General features: G+C 41.0%; 1 protein-coding gene across 1 annotated transcript in view; it reads right to left on the bottom strand.

Annotated features, from left to right (window-relative positions):
• The window catches only part of LOC132878352 (E3 ubiquitin/ISG15 ligase TRIM25-like), a 35,201-nt gene extending 10,109 nt beyond the window's left edge, over positions 1–25,092 (bottom strand). Inside the window, exon 1 of the mRNA XM_060913660.1 lies at positions 24,422–25,092. Coding sequence (XP_060769643.1) covers positions 24,422–25,021 — 600 coding nt within the window. The 5' untranslated portion in view covers positions 25,022–25,092. The remainder of the gene's footprint in view (positions 1–24,421) is intronic.
• Positions 25,093–25,297: the final 205 nt, after the last annotated feature.

Below are 25,297 nucleotides of genomic sequence, written 5' to 3'. Positions count from 1 at the left end.
AGTTATATCAGGTCAAACTACAGTCTCTAAGGTAAAGAATGGTGTACTTATCCCCTGCTAATGTCAAAGCACCATGCTAATACAGCTAGCTAAGCAATGGATGACAGTGGTGGGATAGGTTGTAACAAGTTTTTTGAAAGTGTTACAACCATCCCCTTACATACAAAAAATATTTTTTTGTGATTTTGATAATTCTGCAGAATGCCTAGAACATGGGTGAGGAAAACAACTCGTGGAGTGGATGCTAAACTACTAAAAAGAGCAGCAGAAGAGATTAGGAAAGGTACATCTGTAAGGGCAGTGGCAAGAAACCATGGCATCTGCCATGTTACCCTTAACAGATATTGGCAGAAGTATAAACTGTTGAAAGACCAGGGATCTCAGGATTTTCAATATGGAGAGTGGATTGTATGTCATACAACATAGTTGGTGAATCTATTTTCCATGTTCATGCAATAAATCGGCATATGAAATGGACTTCTGTTGTTTTTTTTCTGTGTTTTAACTACCTGTTACAACCTACCCCAATACGTGTTGCAACCTACCCCAGTAGTGGGGTAGGTTGTAACAAAGGTACACTCTGTATTTGACATAATCAGACAAATTTTGTGATGTAGTTGAGGAGATTTAAATGGTTGCAAACTGCAGTAGACAAATGTGTGTACTTTGCCTAAAAGTTCTACAACTGTAGTTTAAAAAGAAATGAGAGTTTTATGCGCTGAAGAAAAATGTGTTACAACCATACCCGGTCTCCCCTACCTTTTAACATAAATTGTAATTCACATCCAGGGGCGCCGCTGGGGGGGGGGGAGGGGGGGAGTTAGGACGATTCTAAGGGCCTGGCACTGACAGGGGGGCCTGTGAGGGATATTAATATTATTTTAATAGTATTGCCTTGTGTAAGTTTTTGAAATAAAATATTTCATTTCATCTGTTAAAATGTGCAAATTATACATGATTATGATTTGCTATAACATTTTTCTTGAATTATTTATGATATTGTCATTTCACCCCTCCACCCTTTTTACTAATGGTACAGTGTGATTCTGGGCGCGGGACAGTGAAATGTGTAGCTCCGTGTGTGCACAGCGCCGCTATTAGCGCAGCTTAGATCAGCTGTCAGTTTCTCTCTGCGCGCAACAGAGGTGAACATTCTAGAAGTTGCTAAGCAGGAGCAGGTGTGATGAATTATGAAGTCCGGATATCACACTGTGTGTGAAAAAAAAAATCACCTTTTTTCATAGGTATCTTTATTGTATAATTAACTGTAAACCCTGATAAGTTGAGTTTACTCAAACAGTGTTTGGAAACTGGTTGCCTTGAAATTTATAGTACATTAAACTTCAGATGTCTTGTAAATGTAAATTGCTTTACCATGCAGCATGAACTAACCATTTTAAGTTTTTTGTACTTAAAAGCCTGATAAGTTGTATTTACTCAAACAGTGTTGGGAAACTGGTTGCCTTGAAATTTATAGTACATTAAACTGAAATATGTTTATTTGATTGAACTTAATATTTAAACTTTCCTAGAATTCATCTTTAGTGATTATACTTTACATTTTAACTTAACAAGAATTCGATTTACCTGTTAAAGCAATAAAACAAATGACAGTGTATAAAGTTTTTCCATTGCATTTGTATTTTATTAACAAGAAGTGCACAATAAACATTGAAACATGAAACATGTTTTTTCTTTAACCAGATATGTGCTAACATTAATACGTAGCCCCTTAACATTCCCCGTACTGCCAGCGGGACGCTGTATACTTACATTATCCGAAAAGTTTTCAAAAAAAAAAGTGTCTCATTCCAAATCCAGAGAGCTCTCCACAGTGACAAAAGCAACTTAGCCAACAGATGAAAATGACGTGAAATTGGTAAAATACCACCTGTAACTATCAAACTGTAAAACACGCGATTTCCACTGCTCTTAAAGTTAAAACAAACATTCCCACCGACAGTCAGGATCCAAAATACTAAGTTCAGAGAACAAACGTTGGCTGAAGCTCACTCTGAATTTTACCAAACCTCACGTAACTGCTGCTGATCTGTGAAAGTTAAAATGGCGGCTTCACAACTCTGCGCAGATTAAAAAAGAGGTGCGGTCATGACTAAAACTTAGAATTTTAAGGCCATTCAACTTAAACTTATTAACACTTTTGACTATGTGTACAAATTAGTAGAATATACTTAATATTTTTTAGTAATGCAATCAAACTTAAATTTTTACGTACATTGTAATTAAAACATTTAATTAAATACAAAGTCCGGGCTTAGATGTTTTGCCATTGTTCATGTGTGGATTTATTGATACTGTTGCTAGGTATTTAACTTGAATATTTGAACATTTGCTGTGTTTTCTAATAAATGTGTGATGCCTAAAAGAAACCAAAAACACTTAGTGGATTTCTTGCAGTGCACTCTGTAATTGTATCAAAAAACTAGTGTAGTTACTCATCAAGGCATACGTTTGATCACATACAATAAGTCAATAAATGGAGGAAACAAAGGAATACATTTTGTAATCCTGATTATTGATGATGTTTGCTGGAGGGCTCTGGAGTCTCCATAATGTGCATACAGAATGTTATAAATCCATACTGATACAGTGATGCATGCAATTTCTCTCAACACAAACATTTGGATTGAATGAACTCCATAGGCTACTGAGTGGCCTAATAATAGTTGCTCATAAAAGAAAAAATATATATATATATATCTTCAATATATATCATGGAATGTTCATTTTAAGGCAACAGTCTATTCAGTCTAATTCTGACAGTTCTGCATTTAAAATGTTCATATACCAAATAATTGTATCACCTAAACTTGCTAGGTAGCTGATCACACGCGTAGTAAAGTTAAAGTGCCAGCCAAAAACAGACTTCAAATTCAGTTGCTTGAGCTTGAAAATTTTACCGGGGGGGGGGGGGGGGCCCTAAATTGTAATCTTTCATAGGGCCCAAGATTTCTAGTGGCGCCCCTGTTCACATCTAAATGAATTCTACTTTGGCCGCTATACACAGACAGTGAGTGTTACCTGGAGGAAATGGATGTGATCGTGTGTGTGTGAAAGCTGCTCCAGCTCAGTGACTCTCCTCTGAAGATCAGCAATCTCCTGCTCCAGTTGCTCCAGGAGTCGTTCAGCTCGACTCAGTTCAGCCTTCTCCTGATCTCTGATCAGCTCCGTCACCTCCCAGCGCTTTTTCTCCATGGAGCTGATCAGCTCAGTAAAGATCCTCTCACTGTCCTCCACTGCTGTCTGTGCACTGAGCTGTTAGGACACACACACACACACACACACACACACACACACACACACACACACACACACACACAAGATGTAAAGCTCATCTATCATTCCCTCTCTTACTGGGACTGTAAATGACTCGTTGTCCATGTTGTGTGTGTTTCTAGGAGCAGCTCTGTCTCTGCTCACTGCTCACCTTTATAGTGTTCACAGCCTGTTTCAGCTCCTGCACCTTCTTCTGCTTCTCCTGGATTCTCTGCTGGGATTTCATCTGCTCCTCCTTTAACTCACTCTGAGGACAAATAAAATACATTCAGCTTTTTATACAGTACGAGCGAACTGGTTCCATATTAATGTCAGTTCAAAGTACATTCATGTTTCACTCTGAAGGTTATGTACTCTGTGTGTGTGTGTGTGTGTGTGTGTGTGAGAGAGAGAGTGAGTGAGAGAGAGAAATGTTCACTAACTGATCTGGGCTGGGTTTCCCGAAAGCCTCTTAAGGCCAAGAGAGTTTTAAATGACCGCTTAAGATCCATCATCAAGCTAACGTGGTTTTCCCGAACAACATCGTAGCACAAGTCGTCCTTTAGTTTGCTCGGAATTTACGAGAGACCCGGAGCACTCGTTCAAAACAAAGAGCGACTCGCTCGCTGCCGAATCCACAGAATGCGCATGCGGCTCTGAGGGACTCTCACAGTCAGCGGGGGAAACTGGGGTTGAATCTGCTGGTGGTGTTCAATTAGTTTTCTTCTACATTGCAAGTACATCGAGTTAATTATCAGAGGTGGACAGTAACGAAGTACATTTACTTGAGTTCTGTACTGAAGTACACTTTTCGAGTATCTGTACTTCTCTCTCATTCTCTCATTATCTCTAGCCGCTTTATCCTTCTACAGGGTCGCAGGCAAGCCTATCCCAGCTGACTACGGGCGAAAGGCGGGGTACACCCTGGACAAGTCGCCAGGTCATCACAGGGCTGACACATAGACACAGACAACCATTCACACTCACATTCACACCTACGGTCAATTTAGAGTCACCAGTTAACCTAACCTGCATGTCTTTGGACTGTGGGGGAAACCGGAGCACCCGGAGGAAACCCACGCGGACACGGGGAGAACATGCAAACTCCACACAGAAAGGCCCTCGCCGGCCCCGGGGCTCGAACCCAGGACCTTCTTGCTGTGAGGCGACAGCGCTAACCACTACACCACCGTGCCGCCCGTATCTGTACTTTACTTGAGTATTTTTTGTGGAAACTTATGACTTTAACTTCACTACATTTGAAAGACAAATATCGTACTTTTTACTCCACTACATTTCTATCAAGGTCCTCGTTACTCGTTACTATGAAGCAGCTTTGAAAGTGGATGTTTTTTCTTTTCTTTTCTAAAACGTGATTGGTTTTTCCGCAGGTGACACTGAGACAGTCTATCAGTAATCACCAGAGGTGGGACAAAGTCACTAATGTGCAAGTCACAAGTAAGTCTCAAGTCCTACCACTCAAGTCCGAGTCAAGTCACAAGTCAAGGCACTTTTGACCAAGTCAAGTCCAAGTCCAAGTCCTACCCAAGCCAAGTCGAGTCCAAGTCCAAGTCTCATTTTTTTCCAAGTCCCTAACAAGTCACCATTTATTCTACAGGCAATCAACACATTTTTGATCACAAATGTATTACCTCTCCACACTGCAGTGTATGTCCTCCTTTTCCAGTCACCTTGGATAAAAATGTCTGCTAAATGTAATGTAATGATTCATAGAGTCAGCATAAGTAACTACAGTACACCCATTCTTTTCCATTTTAAAATGTTTTAGAGCTTGCCCCAAGACAATCAAAGAATCTCAGAGGAGACAATGATTAGTTAGTTAACGTTAGTAAAGCATCCTAAATTTTCAGTGAGTTTAGTTTGAGTGAGTCAGTGTACATCTGAGGCTAAGGGTGTGAGAATGAGTGAAAATATGACCATTTCCTTAAATTTTTTATTGGAAAATTAGTGAGAAATTAAAACAAAATTCTAAACAAAACTAGTACTGGTACTGTGTAACAAAAATCATTTTCTTTTCATTTCATTCATGTCATTTTTCACATAAAAATGCTTTTCATGTGCATTTTAAGACATGAAACTCAAAGTCCAAGCTAACAGATGATCTGTGTACTTTTAGAATCAAAGAATGGTTTTCCTTCTGAAGTTAGGCACTGTCCCAACATACAACATGACATGCCTTTAACACAATACAACGTGACTTGAGTACGTTTGTGTGTGTGAGAGAGACCAACTAACTGACAAAAAATTCCGGAAATATCTGTTCTCCACTACTGAGAGAGGGATGTTGCATCCAATGACCAAATCTGTTAGTATTGAATTTGTGATGGCTTTTTGTTGTGGGTGGGTAGCATTGTACTGTCTGTCTTTTGCAGTAAGGAATCCAGAAATGGACGGCTGCTCTGTCTCACTTGGGTTGATCTTGTTCTTCAGATATTCTGCAAATCTAAACAAGAAAAAAAAATGTAAAATTAGTAGGCCTACTTGTTTTCTGTTTTTAATCATGTAGACATTAACATGTTTTTATCATTTTCAATATCAAAGTCTGAGTTCATTTAATCTGAACATATTTGTTTATACACAGTATAATGTTTAATACAAGCCAGCCAGGATGTTCCCTTAAGCAGTTTAGCTAGACCACAATGCATTCACTAAACACTCGCTAAAATACCGGTAGCCTCAGTAAACACAGAACGTTGTGACGATGTAGCCAGAATCAGAGTCCTCTAGGGCTCTGGCCAGAATGTGAGAATGAAGCCCTGGCAACATTCTAGAGAGCCGTATAATAAAGTAGAATAAACAGTTGTTGTGAATTTCAGAATGTTCAGCGGAATCCTCCAGATCCAAGTTGCGTGCTTTTGGCGAATTTGGTTTCTCGCCAGAGACTAATAAATGCACTGGTAAAGCCACGCTATGTAGAGGCATTGTGTGCCCTGTCGTTTGGGTAAGACTGTGGGATAATGCTTCGCGTCAGAGTAGGCTACACTCCAATCTGTCGGGATGTACTGCGCTATAAAACGTCAGCTGAGCTTAGGGCTGTGCCGATAGACGATGCCATCGTCCATCGACGATGGTGGTCATCCATTACGATGGAGAGCCACCATCGTGATACCACGCCCCCTCCTGTCATAAACATGCATATACGGTATCATCTGGGCCTATTTAACCTAAAAAGTTAGTTTTTTGTTAGTTTAGTTAGTTAGTTTTGTTTAATATATAAATATATTATATAACATATATATAAATACATAATTATATAAATCATTATAAAGTAATATCCTATTACCGCTTGTTCACGTAGGCTATGGTGCAGCGACGTGCTAGTGAACATAACGTGGTTACACAAATACAGTATGCTACTAATAATAAATTTCGACTTCATTTTTTAGCCTACTATACTTTTAATGTAAAATTTGTCATGTTGTTCAAACAAATAGCCACTATTAACGACTTCAGTCGGGAAATATTGAACCTTATCAAACGGCAGTGAAGCGCAGACTTCGGCAGAAGTCAAATAACTTTAATCTGGTAAATAGGCCTACTTTCAGACACAAAATGGTCCACTCTAAGCCATAATGTCAAACCAAATGGAAGAATGAAGGTGATTCTGATAAATGTAAAGACAGTAAAAAAAAACAATATTAAATCATGATTTTAAAAGCTGGTGCAATAATTCAAACACTAATAAATTGGAAAAATTAGCGCGTTCATGTGCGCACTAAAGGCCGAAACGCATCTTCAATTGATATGGTGTAAATAAACAATGAGTAATAGCTTAAGTGTAGTTTCTTCTCATAATTTGAATACTAGTCTTTCATTGTTAGAGCTGATTAATATCTTAGCGTGATCAGTGAGTGCTCGGGGAGGTTCGTTTCCACCTGCGCTTTGCGCAGCTCATTTCTCCGAAGCCAGCTGTGCGCAAACGCAGTGTTGACTGCTCGGCAAACTCCAAACGCTCGGTCTGTACTGGCCCTCTGTTGCGCAAGCGAGTTGGTTATGGCCAGGTTCAAATTGTGCCCAAAACAACTTAACCACGGCCATTTCAATTGCCTGATGGCTGTGACAATATTCGCCCCGTTGTTATGCAGGCGATCTTTTTCTCCTCTATTTTCCATTCGGCAAGTGTCTCGCGCAATGCGTCTTCTAAATTGTCCGCTGAATGTGTCTCTGGCATGAAACTCGTCTGCAGGCATTTGGACTCCACATAATGTACGGTAGCTGACATATAGGGCATCATGTTGCAGCTGGACCACATATCCGTTGTCAAGGCCAAATATTCCACATCACCTAGCGCTTTTTTTCCTTTACGTGCCAAAGCCTCGGATGAGTATCTAATACTTTTAATAATAATAATAATAATAATAATAATATATTTAATAACGTGGTATTAAAATCCCCCCCCCCCCCCGATATCATCGTCCATCACGATGTTTGCACTGTAAACATCGTCGATGCCAATTAAGGGGACATCGCACAGCCCTAGCTGAGCTTACATTTTACATAGCCCAAATGGCCCATTATTCACATTGCCTACATGACACCAGAGAGAGGAAGAGAATAGAATTGAATGTCTCTGACACGTAATCCCAGCACTAATAACACACATCGCACAGCGTCCATGACTTGGTGCAGTACGTAGCAAACAGTTAAACGCCTGGTTTAACTTGCATTGCTAGTCATCTCGTCTCGGTGGTTTAAATGCCTTTCATGACAAGCACTGACTTTCTCATTGCAAAGAGCGAACTTCTGTTTTACATACTTAGTTTGCAGCCTGGGTAACTGCTTATTTGATTCACGTTTTATCCTTTGCTGTCCGGTTCTTATCATAAGTCTGTGTCGTTCTGACCAGAGCCTTTATAACAATCTTGTAAACGTTCTCTGCTCTGACCAAATCACCACCTTCTGGCTATGCCTTCCCAATGGGTGTTAACTGGTAGCCTAGCCCACATAATCTAACACTAGACTGAACACAAAAGCAATCCAATAAAAAAAATCTACTTCACTATTTTGCATTCAGCAAAGCAAAACAAATCCTTGACAGCGTTAATATATTAACACATTCCACTTCTAGCCTGTACAGATTCTTGCTAGCTGTAGCCTAGCTTTGTTACTTACTTGTCCTTATGCAGCCTCAGGTGACGAGCGAAGTTTGATGTGGTTGACTGGCTGTCCGAAATTGTGGCTCCACATGTTCTGCACGTAGCAATGTGTTTGCCATCTGTATTGGAGTATTCTTTAAATCCAAAGGAAATTACGCGGGGAATCATGTTTTTATCCGTCCGTTCATCATTCAGCGTCCTCATTGCCCATCACCGTTTGGTTTTTCATTTGAACCAGTTGAAGTGCTTGAGTGACACCTAGTGCTAGTGGATTGAGCTGCCGTAGCCTAGGACAAGGAGCTACACCGCATTCAAATAATAACGAGTGTACTTGGATTCAAAATCGAGGGGGGGAAAAAAAGAATATTTATACCTGATACGCCAAGTCATTGCAAGCTAAAACTGTCAAGTCCAAGTCAAGTCTCGAGTCAACAGCATGCAAGTCCGAGTCGAGTTGCAAGTCATTCCTCATCTAGGGATTTCAAGTCTCAAGTCATCAAAATGGTGACTCGAGTCTGACTCGAGTCCAAGTCACATGACTCGAGTCCACATGTCTGGTAATCACTAGGGTCACGTCACGTCCATAGACTGGATAAAATCAAGATCAATGATTTCTCTGCAGCATTATTTAACACGATCAGTTGATGGCAGAATGGAAGGAGGCGGTTCTTCTGGGGAATGCACACACCCACGGTTATATAGCTAGAACCCATGATTCAGTTTTCTGAAAGGAATAAAGAATTGTTTTATTTTAAATGTTTGCTTTGTTTGCCTAAAACAGAGCACATCACAGCCTACAAAAACTCACCATCCCACCTGCGGAAGCATATTGAGGGATATAAACATTTTATTCCAAGAGAAAGCTTGCAGTGAAGTTGTCTGTGCTTTAGAGCTCGCGATAACGTTGCAATCGCTACACAGTCTGATTAGTCACATGACTTTCTATGGATTTGCCAAGTTGCCATCGCCTTGTCCACGTCTAATGTTTACACATACAAAGCCTCCCTCAAAGCAGCTCTGTGATATCGCATGGGCTCAACAGTCTTTATTTTGCTCTCCCACCGCGTGTCTGCCCACATCTTCAAGGTGATTGTGACATGTTTTTTCAGTTCTGCCCACCTTTGAGTTGAGCCTGAGAACAGAGTATACAGCTTCTGCAGGACACCGAAGTAGCTCATGGCATCAGTAGAGCCCTTCGCAGCATCGCACAACACCAAATTCAATGTGTGTGCCCCACATGGCACAAAAAGAGCCCTGGGGTTCTTCTCTAGGAGCCTGGCTTGTACTCCCTTTGATTTGCCCCTCATGTTGGTCCCATTGTCATATGACTGTCCTCTGCAATCTTGAAAAGGTATGCCCAGTTCTTCGAGTCTGTTGAGGACCATTGATGCCAAATGCTGCCTTGTGGACTCCTCTGCCTCCAAAAATCCAAGAAAGTGCTCCATAATCTGTGGTGTGCCCATCAGTGAGACCACCCTAATCACCACCGATAACTGTTCGATGTGGCTGATTTCTGGTGTGCAGTCCAAAATGATGGAGAAAAATTTGGCTTTTCTGATGACTGCCACGATGGCAGACATGATGTTGTCACTTAGCAAACCAATAATCTCGTTCTGGACATGGCTTCCTAGGTAGCTGTTGTGGCTTGCTCCTCTCTCAATGCGGTTCAGGTGGTCTTTCATTATAGGGTCAAACTTTGCCATAAGTTCAACCTCTTTAAGAAAGTTGCCATTTGAGGGAGTATGCAGTGTTTCCGTGTGCCCCCTCAGAGCAAGATTTCGAACAGCCAATGACTGCACAATAGCAATCAGACGGGTAAGGACTGCTCTCCATCTTGCCCTTTCTGCATCCAAAAGTGCCATTTCCTGTTTGTCAACGGTTTCCCCCTTCCTTAACCTCACTGCTAGTTCCTTCCATGCCATCATGCAGTTGAGGTGTTCGGAGCTGTTCTCGTGTGAAGTATGTGCTGGCATGCTTCCAATCGGACATGCCGACAATTGTTAATTGAATGCTCCTCTTTGAGAACAGTGTGCAGCAAAAACAAAACAGGCTATTGTTTCCCATGGAATAAATGAGCCAACTTCTTGTCATCTTTTCACCACTAACTAATGTTTTTGAAAAATAATGGTGGTGGCAACTTCTCCCATCACTCTCATTCCTGCGGAAGATAAAGGCAGGTGGCAACTTATTAGGTCCTCGGCGAACAAGTTCAGTGCGCATGCTGTCAGTCAGAGGTGAGGGCCATGAAGCAGGGTCTGTTGACAGAGGCTCATCCTCAGCAGTGGGGCTGGATGGGGGCTCAGCAGCATGGTAGGGTGACATGGGCTCTTCCTCAGCAGTGGGGCTGGGTGGTTGTTTAGCTCCAGCCATTTCTAACAAACATAAGATAGTGATACATTATTAAAAGTACATAATAACAGTGTAAGTAACACATACACCTCAGAAATCATATATTACATTACACTTAAGAAATAAATACATCATAAATAATAATAATAATAATCTCATCTCATTATCTGTAGCCGCTTTATCCTGTTCTACAGGGTCGCAGGCAAGCTGGAGCCTATCCCAGCTGACTACAGGCGAAAGGCGGGGTACACCCTGGACAAGTCGCCAGGGGCCTCATGTACAAAGACCTGCGTGGATTTCCCACTAAATATGTGCGTACGTCAAAATCGGGAAATTTGCGTACGACCAAAAAAATCCGGATGTATCAATCAGTGCGTACGAAGGTTTCCACGCACTCTCCTGTTGTACATCTCAATCAACGTGGAATTCGGCGCACATGCACGAGCCCCGTTCCCCGCCCCGTCTCCTCCCTCAATTATTCCACACTGAATATGTTAATTAGTATAAATAGACCTGCAGTAAGGCCCGCGTTAGGTAAAAGACATGGCAACTTTTCCTAACGCGTTAATGTTAATTAAATGTTAGAAATCTCGCGTTAATCAAATTAACATTTAACATTTATTATTAACATTTAACATTAACATTTATTCGCGTTAATCCCTGCCTTTAGCACAGTGTAATAGAATTCACATACATCACTTAATTGTTCTGTCACCTCCAATTAAAGTGATGTTCAAAGTGTATGCTATGAGACATGCAACGGTCACTGATTGTATGCCACTGAATGTGAATGTAGCCTATACCAAGATAACGGTATGATTCGCATCGTCCGCAGTGCCTGCGCCACAATGAGTGTCTATTTGAGTTACATGGGTTTTGAAAACAAAAAAACACCTTTAGTGCTCTAATGTGTACATTTTTTCGGGGACACCCTGTATTTGAGGAAATGTCTTCCTCTCTTAGTAGGCCCAATATTCCTAGCCACATGTAACCAGAAATAAAACATGTGCACATATTTTCCACAATAGGATTTTAATGACAAATGTATTCTAGCAGGGTGCCAGGGAACAACAGGAGGCCCCCAGTCCATCCCACCCGAGCAGGAAGAGGACCCCCAGCCGAGCAGATCCAGCGTAACTGTCACCTGCCCCCCTTCTCCACCGCCTGCCCCCCTTCTCCACCGCCTGCCCCTGTCGCCGGGTCCACAGGCCAGGTGCTGACACGCGCGGGCCTTGAGTCGCAGGGGGAAATTTTAAAGGGGATAGAGGCGATTAATGACAACCTTGAGGGAATCCGCGAGGAATTGAAGGAACTGAATAACACATTAAAAGAATATCTTAAAAAATGAATGGTGTCCCGTCTGCCCTTACCTTTTCACATTGTGGCTATTAAGCGCTGCCGGGTTTGTATGCCATGTCGCTGTGGCACCTCGTTGTGAGGCCCAGGGTCTGGGTCCTCCGGCAGGTCTCGCTCCATTATTGGCACGCCGTGCCGCTGTGCCACATTGTGTAACACGCCACACACCGCGGTTGTGTCTGATTTGTACGCACTTGGAAATCGTTTCATATATTGATCTTGGTAATTATGTGATAAGGCTACCCCACGCAACATCAACTAATAATATTTCAGTCTGACACCTCGTGGCAAATGCGCGAGGAAGATCTATTAAGCTAGCTGCAATGCATGGTCCTGCATGTGCATTCTTAAATTTAATTAATTAACCAATAGTCAATGGGAATAATATCGAAATGATATTGCTGGGGTTTCTCATTTCCCATAATTACAATATGGAAGGGATGGTTGATGGATCTGTTGGCATTTACCCAACAGTCTCGCATTATGTGTCTCGACAATGTCGTATGACTGACATACATTTCAATTCACGCATCCTGATGTTCTGATGCATTTTTGGATGCCTCTTATCGCCATGTCATGACTCTTGACTGAGTAGGCCTAAATGTAGTTGCGTTGCTCTGCCTCTAAATGTCGCCAAGTACCAAAATGCACCAGAAATGTGCGTACGCCAGCCATGAGGTTTGCGTAGAGTACCGCACTTTTCCACGCCAAGCCAATCTTTGTACATACGAATGTTTGCGCAGAAAGTGACGTACGTAGCTTTTTTGTGCGTACGCAAGCTTTGTACATGAGGCCCCAGGTCATAGTCAACAAACAACTTCACCAAAGCATTCCAGATGTTCTGCTCATATTACCTGCACAACATTGACTACCCAGTGGAACTTGCTGCTACTCTGGAGTTCTTGCAGAGGTACACTTTCAGAATGCATGCACACACTGCTTTACAGGTAGATAATGTAGAATATGCCAGTTGCTGTTTGTAAAATCACAGCATTCAAACCTGGCAACTCCTCCCCAGCTCATAACTCTGACCTGCGTCTCTCAAGGAAATTTAATTGAACGCAACTGGACTTGGTTATATGTCTTTGAAGACGTTTCACCTCTTCGTCAGTTCATGCTCGTCTGACTAGGCTGGACTAGACTAGGACTAGTCTGAGGTGAAACGTCTTCAAAGACATAACCAAGTCCAGTTGCGTTCAATTAAATTTCCTCGTGATAACTATGACCTGGCTGAATGAGAATATTCACAGGCTCTGAGACATGTGGTACGTATACATGCTGCTCAAGTTAGGAGTCTGAGTGCATTTCTACTCTCAACCCCCTCTAATGATTGGAAATTGCATAGTGTAGCTTTGTGAAAACGTATTAACTTTGTATCTAAAGATGCTGCTTCACTGGCTTTAATGCCAACATTAGTTTTCTCTAAATGATTTGTGTTAAATGTTTTTCCAACAGATGCATCTTCAGAATCAACCCAGATCAAGGGACCAAAGTCGAGCGAAAAGCAAAGGGACGTCAGTATGCTGTCAACCCAAGGGTGCTGAGCCTCACTTCCAAAATTGCCAATTTTGAATGGACAGAGTAAAAGGGTGAGATCACTACCTCACTGAACAAACACGTGTCCATGTGAATGCCAGGACCAAAGGTTTCCAAGTAGAACAGTGCACTGAAATAAGTTGATGAATGTTATTGAAGTTTTAATTCATTTGAGACAAACTTTTTGTAAGCACAGCCTTTTTCTATTTTTTTTTTTACACTTGCAGTAGATTGAAGATTTCTGTTCTCAGTGTCTCACTCTGCGGCTGGCATGTTATTGTTGGATATAAGGTGCATCAGACTTGTTCATGTGTTAGGCCTGTTTGGCACACACAAATTGAAGCTTCAATTTGGAGGCCCTTCATTCAAAAGAGCACTCTGGGGGTTCATGATGCCCTTATCATTAAGTGTAAATGCATTGATGAATGTTTGAATAAAACATTCAACAGCAAGAAGCTAATCGTTGTTGCTACTTCCTGCCTGGACTATTGCAATCCTTTTTCCTGACTTTGCCTTTACTCATTTTATTTTTGTCATTCATTGGCATTATATCCAGAATTAGTTTGAATATATAAGTCTACACCAGCACTTTTATACATACCATACAAGTACTAGTGAACAAGATTGTGAATAAGATTTACCTTAACATTACACAGAAAAACATCAGTATCGACATGCATGTAAGCCTTTCTATAATCTCATCTCATCTCATTATCTCTAGCCGCTTTATCCTTCTACAGGGTCGCAGGCAAGCTGGAGCCTATCCCAGCTGACTATGGGCGAAAGGCGGGGTACACCCTGGACAAGTCGCCAGGTCATCACAGGGCTGACACATAGACACAGACAACCATTCACACTCACATTCACACCTACGGTCAATTTAGAGTAACCAGTTAACCTAACCTGCATGTCTTTGGACTGTGGGGGAAACCGGAGCACCCGGAGGAAACCCACGCGGACACGGGGAGAACATGCAAACTCCACACAGAAAGGCCCTCGCCGGCCCCGGGGCTCGAACCCAGGACCTTCTTGCTGTGAGGTGACAGCGCTAACCACTACACCACCGTGCCGCCCGCCTTTCTATAATGAGCTACATATTTAGAGTTTGAATGTGAAAATATACGGATATAAAACTAACCTTTACCTTATAATTACAGAGAAAAACGTTAGGTTGTTGGTATGGACAAACCTTTTATATAAAAAGCCACATATTTAATTACAGGTTGAATGTATAATTACATGCAAATATAAAAAGATTTACCTTAAAATTACAGAGAAGTGTTTATATTGTTAGTATGGACAAACTTTAATATACCAGGCTACATATTTAATTACAGATAATTACTGTCATTTTACATGAATTTGTATGTAATTTAAGAAAACTGAAGATCATGTAAAATTAATACATTAGTAAATAACACACAACTATGCTTAGAAAACATTTCAGAATTACAGTCACTGCAGTCTCAACTAGATGAATATCAATCAGCCTTCATGAAGGGAAGATGTATTCAAAACCATGTCTGGCTGATTCTGGATATGATTGATTACCAATCAATTATTCAATCAGTCTCGTTTTATTTCTCGACTTTTTCAAAGCATTCGACACGGTGGAGTACGATTTTATGTTCATAAAACTCAATCTTGGATTTGGAAAAGGGTTCTGCAAGGTTATTAAAATATTTCACAATGATATTTAGTTATATCTCCCTTAACCCTGGAATGACACCAAAATTTAAGATGTTACGTGGAATCAGACAAGGCTGCCCAATTTCACCAAAATTATTTTATGTCCACAAATGCGAGCGTACTTAACCTTGTGGAATAATAGAACCATTACTATTAATAGGAAGACTTTTTTTCAACAAGAATGGAATGATAAAGTTTTAGATGTTACTGGTCTAATGGATGAAAATGGACATTTAATGCAATTTAATTCATTTGTAAAAAAGTTTCATTTAAAATGTGTCGATAGAGAATTTAATTAAATTTGTAGAGCTATTCCACCTCCCTTAAGGTTCACGATAAAAAATACCCTTGAATATTCAAAGGTGTCGGTCAAACTGCCTGAATTGAAAATCGGTGAAGTGGAAATTGGTGAAAGAAAATCTAATAGCAAGGGAATTAGAAGTGTTTTAAAATGGAAGCTATTCCCTGAGTTAAAAAAAAAAAATTAACAAAAGTAAGAATAACTGACGATGAAGGAACGCTAACAAATACACACTGTAGTTATCTTAGACGGCCAATTTCACCCACAGTGAAAGAAATTCAGTTTAAAATACTGAAAAATATCTATCCAGCTGCTGAAACTCTCAGGAAAAGGTTGAATTTGCTTCTGTCTGAAAATGAGTTCAGCACAGAAACTCCATCACTGGGGGAAACTTTATTCTCCTGTGCTCTTATCTTTTATTCTGCAAAGCTTTGATTGTAATATTTGAATAAAAATCCCAAACTCACAGATAAACCTGGATTTATAAGGTTCTATCTGCGGGCCAATCATCATCCAGGCTGAATATGGGATGAACACGACATCGGCAGCCTGAACCGATCATGTACTGGATGTTCTAATGGAGTTTAAATATTGTTCAATGTTTTACAATCAAATCTCAGGGTTTAGAAACAACTTCAGATTTGAAAAAGTGAATGTGGATTTTACATCTTAGAACACAAGCAGAAAAATCAAATTCATTCCAAAAGTGATGTTTTATTTTTATATAGTGTGACCTGAACAGGTTTAAAATGTTGTTCTGTTCTGGCTTTATTACTGTTTATTAGTTATTTAATGAGACGCTGCTTAATATGAAACAAACACAACTTTATAATGCGAAGGTCATGAGATCATTTTCTTTTTAAATTTGACGAGTTTCTTGACTGACAGTTAATTTTTAACATTTCCTTTTTAATTATTTTAAATTATTCATCTGTTTTAATTTAAATATTAAAATGAGTGTTTTTGTGCAGCTGGATTGTGTTCTAGTGAAACAGACGACTGAGCAACAACGTGGCAACGTGCAGGAATTTTACAGAAAACACTACACACTTTTATTCTGGATCACACAATCTCGCTGTAGAACCAGAAAACAAGAAACAGAACCCAAACCCAGCGTATAGAGTCTGAGTGAATGTGGTGTGGACTCTGTGGAGGAGCTTCATCGTGTCAGAGACGCTATAGAAGGACAGAGTTCCTGCACTGTGATCCACATACACTCCTATTCTGGAGGCTGATGGAACTCTGAGATCAGTCTCAATGCTGTTGTGCCAGAAAGAGAGAGAAGAAGAAGAACACCACAGACTCCAGGACTGATTGTTGAATCCAAACCCACACTCATTAGCCTCTCCTTTCCTGCTGATGTCTTTATATGAGACTGATATGTACACACCAGCAGCACGGCTCCGCTCCACCTCCCAGTAACAGCGTCCACACACACTCTCCTTACACAACACCTGACACCAGGAATCAAATCTCTCTGGATGATCAGAGTAACGCTGCTCTCTCACACTCCATCTCACCGCTCTGTTCTTCTCAGACAGAATGAGGATACGATGTGCCGTGTTGGGATCCAGAGTCAGATAACAGAAATCTAAAATGAAAGAGAAAAACAAACTGAACAATGTGAACATGAATATCCGCGCTGGGGGCGTGGTCACGAAAACAGCAGTTCGGTTGCAGTGAAAACTTTTCTCTGTAGAATCCTGTCACTCCCCCCTCCCCCCACTCTGGGCTCAAGAACACAACAAAAGGGCAATAATATAACAACCACCAATCAGAATCCAGATACAACAACCAATCAGAATTCAGATACATTCTGTTGCCAAGTAAAATTGTAACCTGTCAAAGTTTTCGAGCCCTCGTGCTGTTTTACCGTTAGATCAATCACATATCAGCTTAAACTAGCATTCTAAAACTAGTTAAAGATCCCACAGAAGAGAGCGACTCCCCCTGCCAGCCTCATGGAACGCAGTGTTTAAGGCTCCGGATGGGTTTTATTTCCATTTATGAGGGAAAGGAACATACACCCTCCTGACAGTCAGTGCGGGATTCGCTTGGAAAACACATTTGCAAATTGGTAGAATGAGTTCATCATCACATGCAAGATTTGCAGTTAATCAAATGGATTTCATATTATTATTATTATTATTATTATTAATGAATTACTACAGTTCTGAACTTCAAATGTTAAAAGTCTGGCCTTTGGAGAGATGATGGAGACTCTTTTGGTGGAACACAACGGAGCAAAATATTGTGACCCTCTAATGTTGACCTGAAGTTGGCACCACTGGGGGTTGGCATTGGGTTTTTGTCCCCACCAATGTTAATACCAAACCTACGCCCTTGCCTACATGTTATCTCGTTCTAATTGTTGTGACTTTTATCCAAATGACAGCTGGCAATACGTTGTTACTTTGCACTTTTTGTTGATCTGGGTACTAATCTTTGAGAAACTGGATTGGCAGAATGTTGCCTGTGAAGAAAAGAATGTCTTTTTATTACCCTGTGCCAAGTTAATATTCACTTCAGTGCAATTTTTAAGAGCCATAAATTGTATTTTATTTATCGTTTTTGTTGTGAGTGGTTTTGTCTGATTGTTGTTTTATTTCTTTAGCTTATTAATTTATTTATTTATTTTTTACATTCCACTGTTGAATTGAATAAGTTGACTTAATTCAAAAGTTTACTGTTCTATGAAAGGGTGTATTTGCATGATCATTATTATTTTACTAGTGGCATAAAATTGTCTTGAAAAGACATCAACAATAATATCGTTTCTCACAATTTCTTAGACAATATATCGTCCAACAAAATTTGTCATCGTGACAGGCCTAGAAGTGTGTGTGTGTGTGTGTGTGTTAGATGTACATTTCAGAAAGTCTTCTCTGCTCTGTGGTTCTGGTTCTGAAATGATCTGAACTGCTGCAGCTGTGGAGAGAAAAATAGAAACATGAGTTTGTGTAAAAGATGGAAAGAGTTTAAAGTGATCCAGTCAGTTTATTCATTTTAAATCAGTGTTTTAGTTCAAAGTGTCGGGTGAATAAAGTGTCTGCAGAAAAGAAAGCAGGAGCATCGCTAAGAAATAACACATCACTGTGTTTCTCCAGCAGGAACAGCTCCTCTTACCATGTGGAGGGATTTTGTTGAATTCCTCCTCACAGAATTCCTCGAGTCTCTTTTTCAGATCTGAGAGAGAATTCCTCACTCCATCAAATGAGAGATGTTGATGGACAGTGACGCTGGATGCGTGAAAGTCTGGTCTGTCCATTTCAGGAGAGCAACGTCCAGAAGCTAAAACCTACAGAAAGCAAATGAAATGTAAAACCCACTTGTGATGTCAGACAGGGACATTTATTGTTCCCTTAATGAGAGGTGTTTTAGAGAGTGTGTGAGGAACAGCTGGCTCTGTAGATCAGACAGTGAGTGTTACCTGGAGGAAATGGATGTGATCGTGTGTGTGTGAAAGCTGCTCCAGCTCAGTGACTCTCCTCTGAAGATCAGCAATCTCCTGCTCCAGTTGCTCCAGGAGTCGTTCAGCTCGACTCAGTTCAGCCTTCTCCTGATCTCTGATCAGCTCCGTCACCTCCCAGCGCTTTTTCTCCATGGAGCTGATCAGCTCAGTAAAGATCCTCTCACTGTCCTCCACTGCTGTCTGTGCACTGAGCTGTTAGGACACACACACACACACAAGATTTAAAGCTCATCTATCATTCCCTCTCTTACTGGGACTGTAAATGACTCGTTGTCCATGTTGTGTGTGTTTCTAGGAGCAGCTCTGTCTCTGCTCACTGCTCACCTTTATAGTGTTCACAGCCTGTTTCAGCTCCTGCACCTTCTTCTGCTTCTCCTGGATTCTCTGCTGGGATTTCATCTGCTCCTCCTTTAACTCACTCTGAGGACAAATAAAATACATTCAGCTTTTTATTAGGGATGTCCCGATCAGGTTTTTTTGCCCTCCGATCCGATACCGATCATTTGATTTTGAGTATCTGCCGATACCGAGTCCCGATCCGATACTTCTTATAATCCATAAAAAATAATACAGACGAGGAAAGAAACGGATCCAGGATGTTCCTCATTTTTTTTATTTAACACCTTATTTTAACATCCAACAACTCCGTTAGCAAACAGAGCACTTACGTGAGGTAGTTTGAACAATAAATAACATAAATTAAAAACATAACCTTAAAATACCTGGCAGGAATGTAAACAAATTAAAAAAAAACTGCCACAGTGCCAGTAATTTGCTTTTAAGAACGCATCTCACAGTGGTATACAGTAATTTCAATTAAGGAAATGAACGTTTTTCTTGATGAAAACAAGCATTTCTACCCTTTCAGGTTTGAGCCTGTTTTTGTCATCCAACACGTTTGCAACAGCACTAAAAACTCGCTGTATTGTGTCGGGTGTTTGTTTTTCAGGTGCCGTATCAGGTTTGTTGTATTAAATGCGGCCCTTTCCTGTCCACCCCTTGAAATTCCAGCTTTACATATTTCACAGTTTGCTATGGCAATGTTGTCATCAACTTTGAAATACTGCCACACCACAGACATGCTTTGCTTTCCGCTTCGAACTGCTTCCGTGTTCAACTTTGCCGGCAACGGGCAGCCAATAACCAATAGCGTCTCTGCTACAAAGTGATGTCATGCCGCACGCGTTTTTGTTGCTGTGTTGAGACAAGACGTCTGGTCTCACTCTGTGCCAACGCATAGCTATTGATGTGTTAAAAAAGAGAATATATTATATAGATATATATCCGATCCCTGATCGGGAGGTAATGCCCGATTCCGATCGAGTCTGAAACCACGTGATCGGGCCCGATTTCCGATCACGTGATCGGATCGGGACATCCCTACTTTTTATACAGTACGAGCGAACTGGTTCCATATTAATGTCAGTTCAAAGTACATTCATGTTTCGCTCTGAAGGTTATGTACTCTGTGTGTGTGTGTGTGTGTGTGTGTGTGTGTGTGTGTGTGTGTGTGTGTGTGTGAGAGAGTGAGAGAGAGAGAGAAATGTTCACTAACTGATCTGGGCTGGGTTTCCCGAAAGCCTCTTAAGGCCAAGAGAGTTTTAAATGACCTCTTAAGATCCATCATCAAGCTAACGTGGTTTTCCCGAACAACATCGTAGCACAAGTCGTCCTTTAGTTTGCTCGGAATTTACGAGAGACCCGGAGCACTCGTTCAAAACAAAGAGCGACTCGCTCGCTGCCGAATCCACAGAATGCGCATGCGGCTCTGAGGGACTCTCACAGTCAGCGGGGGAAACTGGGGTTGAATCTGCTGCTGGTGTTCAATTAGTTTTCTTCTACATTGCAAATACATCGAGTTAATTATCAGAGGTGGACAGTAACGAAGTACATTTACTTGAGTTCTGTACTGAAGTACACTTTTTGAGTATCTGTACTTTACTTGAGTGTTATTTTTTTTTAAACTTATGACTTTTCACAGGCAGCACGGTGGTGTAGTGGTTAGCGCTGTCGCCTCACAGCAAGAAGGTTCTGGGTTTGAACCCAGTGGCCTGCGAGGGCCTTTCTGTGTGGAGTTTGCATGTTCTCCCCGTGTCTGCGTGGGTTTCCTCCAGGTGCTCCGGTTTCCCCCACAGTCCAAAGACATGCAGTTACGCTGATGTGGGGTGGCCTTGGGCTGAGGTACCCGGGTGCTGTGTGGCTGCCCACTGCTCTGGGTGTGTGCGCGCATGTGTTTACTGCTTCAGATGGGTTAGGATGCAGAGGATGAATTTCACTGTGCTTGAAGTGTGCATGTGACAAATAAAGCTTTCTTTCTTTCTTTCTTTTAACTTCACTACATTTGAAAGACAAAATATCGTACTTTTTACTCCACTACATTTCTATCAAGGTCCTCGTTACTCGTTACTATGAAGCAGCTTTGAAAGTGGATGTTTTTTTCTTTTCTTTTCTAAAATGTGATTGGTTTTTCTGCAGGTGACACTGAGACAGTCTATCAGTAATCACTAGGGTCACGTCACGTCCATAGACTGGATAAAATCAAGATCAATGATTTCTCCGCAGCATTATTTAACACGATCAGTTGATGGCAGAATGGAAAGAGGCGGTTCTTCTGGGTAATGCACACACCCACGGTTCTATAGCTAGAACCCATGGTTCAGTTTTCTGAAAGGAATAAAGAGTCGTTTCATTTTAAATGTTTGCTTTTTTTGCCTAAAACGGAGCACAGCACAGCTTACAAAACCTCGCCATCCAACCTGCGGAAGCATATTGAGGGATATAAACGTTTTATTCCAAGAGAAAGCTTGCAGTGAAGTTGTCTGTGCTTTAGAGCTCGCGATAACGTTGCAATAGCTACACAGTCTGATTAGTCAAATGGCTTTCTATGGATTTGCCAAGTTGCCATCGCCTTGTCCACGTCTAATGTTTACACATAGCTAGTTAACTTGGACACTGTTAGTTAGCATGTAAAAATGGAGTTACACTAACATGAATAACGTTCACTTTTCTGAAGTCCTTTCAGAAATGTTTTATCATAATCTTGCCAATTAAACAAAAAAGTAGAAATCTTTCTTTTCTCGTAATATTAGCTGCCCAATATGATTTTGAGTTTGAAAAGAGTTTGCTAGCATGTCAGGTGGAGCTTCACTGACATGATTCCACAGGCAGATTCATATGTGCATGAATACATACACTTAACAAACTGCTGGAATTTTTTGTTTTGATGTCAGATGATGGTCTTGCACATTTTTTGTTGTTGTCTTGCTTAAAGCAGAGTTGCTGTTGGGCCGTTATTAAGCTCGAGGTGCGGATCTGGGTTTTAATCAGGTTGGATTGTCCTTTTTATTTTCTGAGCAAGCTGCATTTACAGCTGTTCCACTGTCTTCCTGATTAACACACACATACATGTGTGCACACACTGCCAGAGCCGGGTCAGAACACTACCATGCTGCTTTGTGGTGGTGGGGAGGAGGGTTACAATAAAAAAATGAAAATGACAATGGGTCTTTTTCAGTTCAGTTGTGTTTCATTGTGTAACATTCTACCAGGCGTTTATTCTACAGGTTCTACAAGTTAGTCAGTAAATCCAGTCAGGTGTTTCAGAGGCATTAGGTTTTGTAAGCGTTGTGGCTATAATACAACAATGCATTGACAGAAAATGTACTTTTAATACTTAAGGATTTTTAAAAGCAAGTACTGCAGTACTTTAACTGAAGTAAAAATTTGACTGTCCAACTTTCACTTGTATCGGAGTAACATTTGCCCAGTGGGATCTGTACTTTGACTTAAGTAATGAAGTTGGGTTCTTTGTCCAGCTCTGTTAATTATTAAATAAATATACACAAAACACGATGAATATATTTCAGTATGTTATGGAATTACGTATGGATATCAGAATGCCACATTTATATCACTATATTTTAATGAAATTTAGCTCAGTTAGGCGAGTGATTAACTAATTTAGTGTTATAAATGAAACATTTCTGCACCTCTAATGGTGTGTGTGTGAAAGAGAGAGAGGTTTTGATGTGTGTGTAGTGTGTACCTCATCTCATCTCATTATCTCTAGCCGCTTTATCCTGTTCTACAGGGTCGCAGGCAAGCTGGAGCCTATCCCAGCTGACTACGGGCGAAAGGCGGGGTACACCCTGGACAAGTCGCCAGGTCATCACAGGGCTGACACATAGACACAGACAACCATTCACACTCACATTCACACCTACGGTCAATTTAGAGTCACCAGTTAACCTAACCTGCATGTCTTTGGACTGTGGGGGAAACCGGAGCACCCGGAGGAAACCCACATGGACACAGGGAGAACATGCAAACTCCGCACAGAAAGGCCCTTGCCGGCCACGGGGCTCGATCCCGGACCTTCTTGCTGTGAGGCGACAGCGCTAACCACTACACCACCGTGCCGCCTAGTGTGTACCTAAGAAGGTTTAATTGACCTCCTTCTATGTAAGGTTGACTATATGTTTTAAACCTCCTTCGGTACACACTACACACAGATCAAAATATCTCTCTCTCTCTCTCTCTGTGGACTTATAAGGGAGAACATGGCCCACTATGCACTGTGGAGAACAGCTGAAATAATCCTGACTGCATGATCGGGGGGTAACAGTGAAATGAGCGAGCACGGGGAACACATTTACCTCAATATTTAGCTTATTATTTGATCCTTCTTTCATGTGAACATTTGTTCATTTCATTAAAAACACGCTTGGAAGAAAAAAAATTGCCAAAAACATAAAATAGTTTCATAAATTAATTAACACATTATATATGTAATGCTTCCAGATGATACTATATATTATCTTATTTTAAACACTTTATATTTCATTAGATTTTGGTTAAAAACGAGCACCATGTGACCTTATCGACTGGATTTAGCAACTACTAATGCTTTCAGCAACGACAGTATGATTGCCTTTAGCAGCTACTAATGCCTATATCGGGGACGCCAGCTGCAAAGACGCTCTTTGTCCTGTTGCTCTTTAGACTCCTTCTTACGAGTGAGTTCCGGAAAACCACACACAGACACAACGTTCATTCCTTAAGAGAGTCTCTCAACTCTCTCTTTAGGTCTAAAGGGCAACGTTATCAGGAAACCCACCCCGAACCAGATTACAACCATCACTGAAGATAAATTTAACACTCTGTTCACCAGAACACAGACAATTTTAATCAGCTTTTACAGAATCCTTCTGATTGAGACACACATTGAAATTAAAGTTCAAATCATATCACTGACTAAAGCACCTGTTTCTAGATGGGAAACTATAATTAAGATGATTTAATTCTGGAAAGATTTATAGTTCTCACCTGTTTCTCAGCTCTTTCTGCTGCAACTGAAACAGCGTCATGGTCTTTATGTTTCTCCAACATGCACAAAGAGCAAATACATATTTGATCAGTACGACAGTAGATTCTCAGCACTTCATCATGTTCAGAGCAGATCTTCTCTTGGAGTTTTGCTGAGGCTTCAATTAATGTGTGTTTTTTCCATGAAGAAACTTCATAGTGAGGTTTCAGATGAATTTCACAATAAGAAGTCAAACACGTCAGACAGGACCTGACGGCTTTGTGTTTTCTCCCGGTGCAGAAATCACACTCCACATCTCCAGGTCCAGCGTAACAGTGAGCAGGAGAAGCAGCTTGGACTTCAGTCTTCTTCAGTTTCTCCACCACTTCATCCAGCATGTTGTTTCTGCGTAGAACAGGCCTTGTCGTGAAAGTGTCTCTGCACTGAGGACAGCTGTAGACGCCCTTCTGATCCTCCTGATCCCAGCAGCCATTAATACACACCTTACAGAAACTGTGACCACAGGGGATAGTCACCGGATCCTTCAGGACATCCAGACACACTGGACACATGAACTGGTCCACAGAAAGCTGATCTACTGAAATACTGGCCTCAGCCATTTTCCTGAAATCACACCGAGAGAGAGATCAGTTTGTTTTCTCTGAAATGAGGAGTTACTTCCTCATTCTGTGTGTGTAAGACAGAGGAGGAGCACAAACACAGAGAGATCATGAACACTCCTCTATTAACCATTAAATCTCCCTTCAGTGCAGAAATATAACCCATGTCGCTGCACTGATTAGGATTAATTTCATGAAACACTCACAGAATGGATCTTAATTTTCTGGACTTTTCCACCTACTGACACCTCAAGCACAACTTGTTGATAAATTACA

The sequence above is a fragment of the Neoarius graeffei genome, chromosome 2 (genome assembly GCF_027579695.1).
Source record: "Neoarius graeffei isolate fNeoGra1 chromosome 2, fNeoGra1.pri, whole genome shotgun sequence".
NCBI lineage: Eukaryota > Metazoa > Chordata > Actinopteri > Siluriformes > Ariidae > Neoarius > Neoarius graeffei.
The sequence above is the reverse complement of the archived record's forward strand: the minus strand, read 5'-3'. Positions and strand labels throughout refer to the sequence as shown.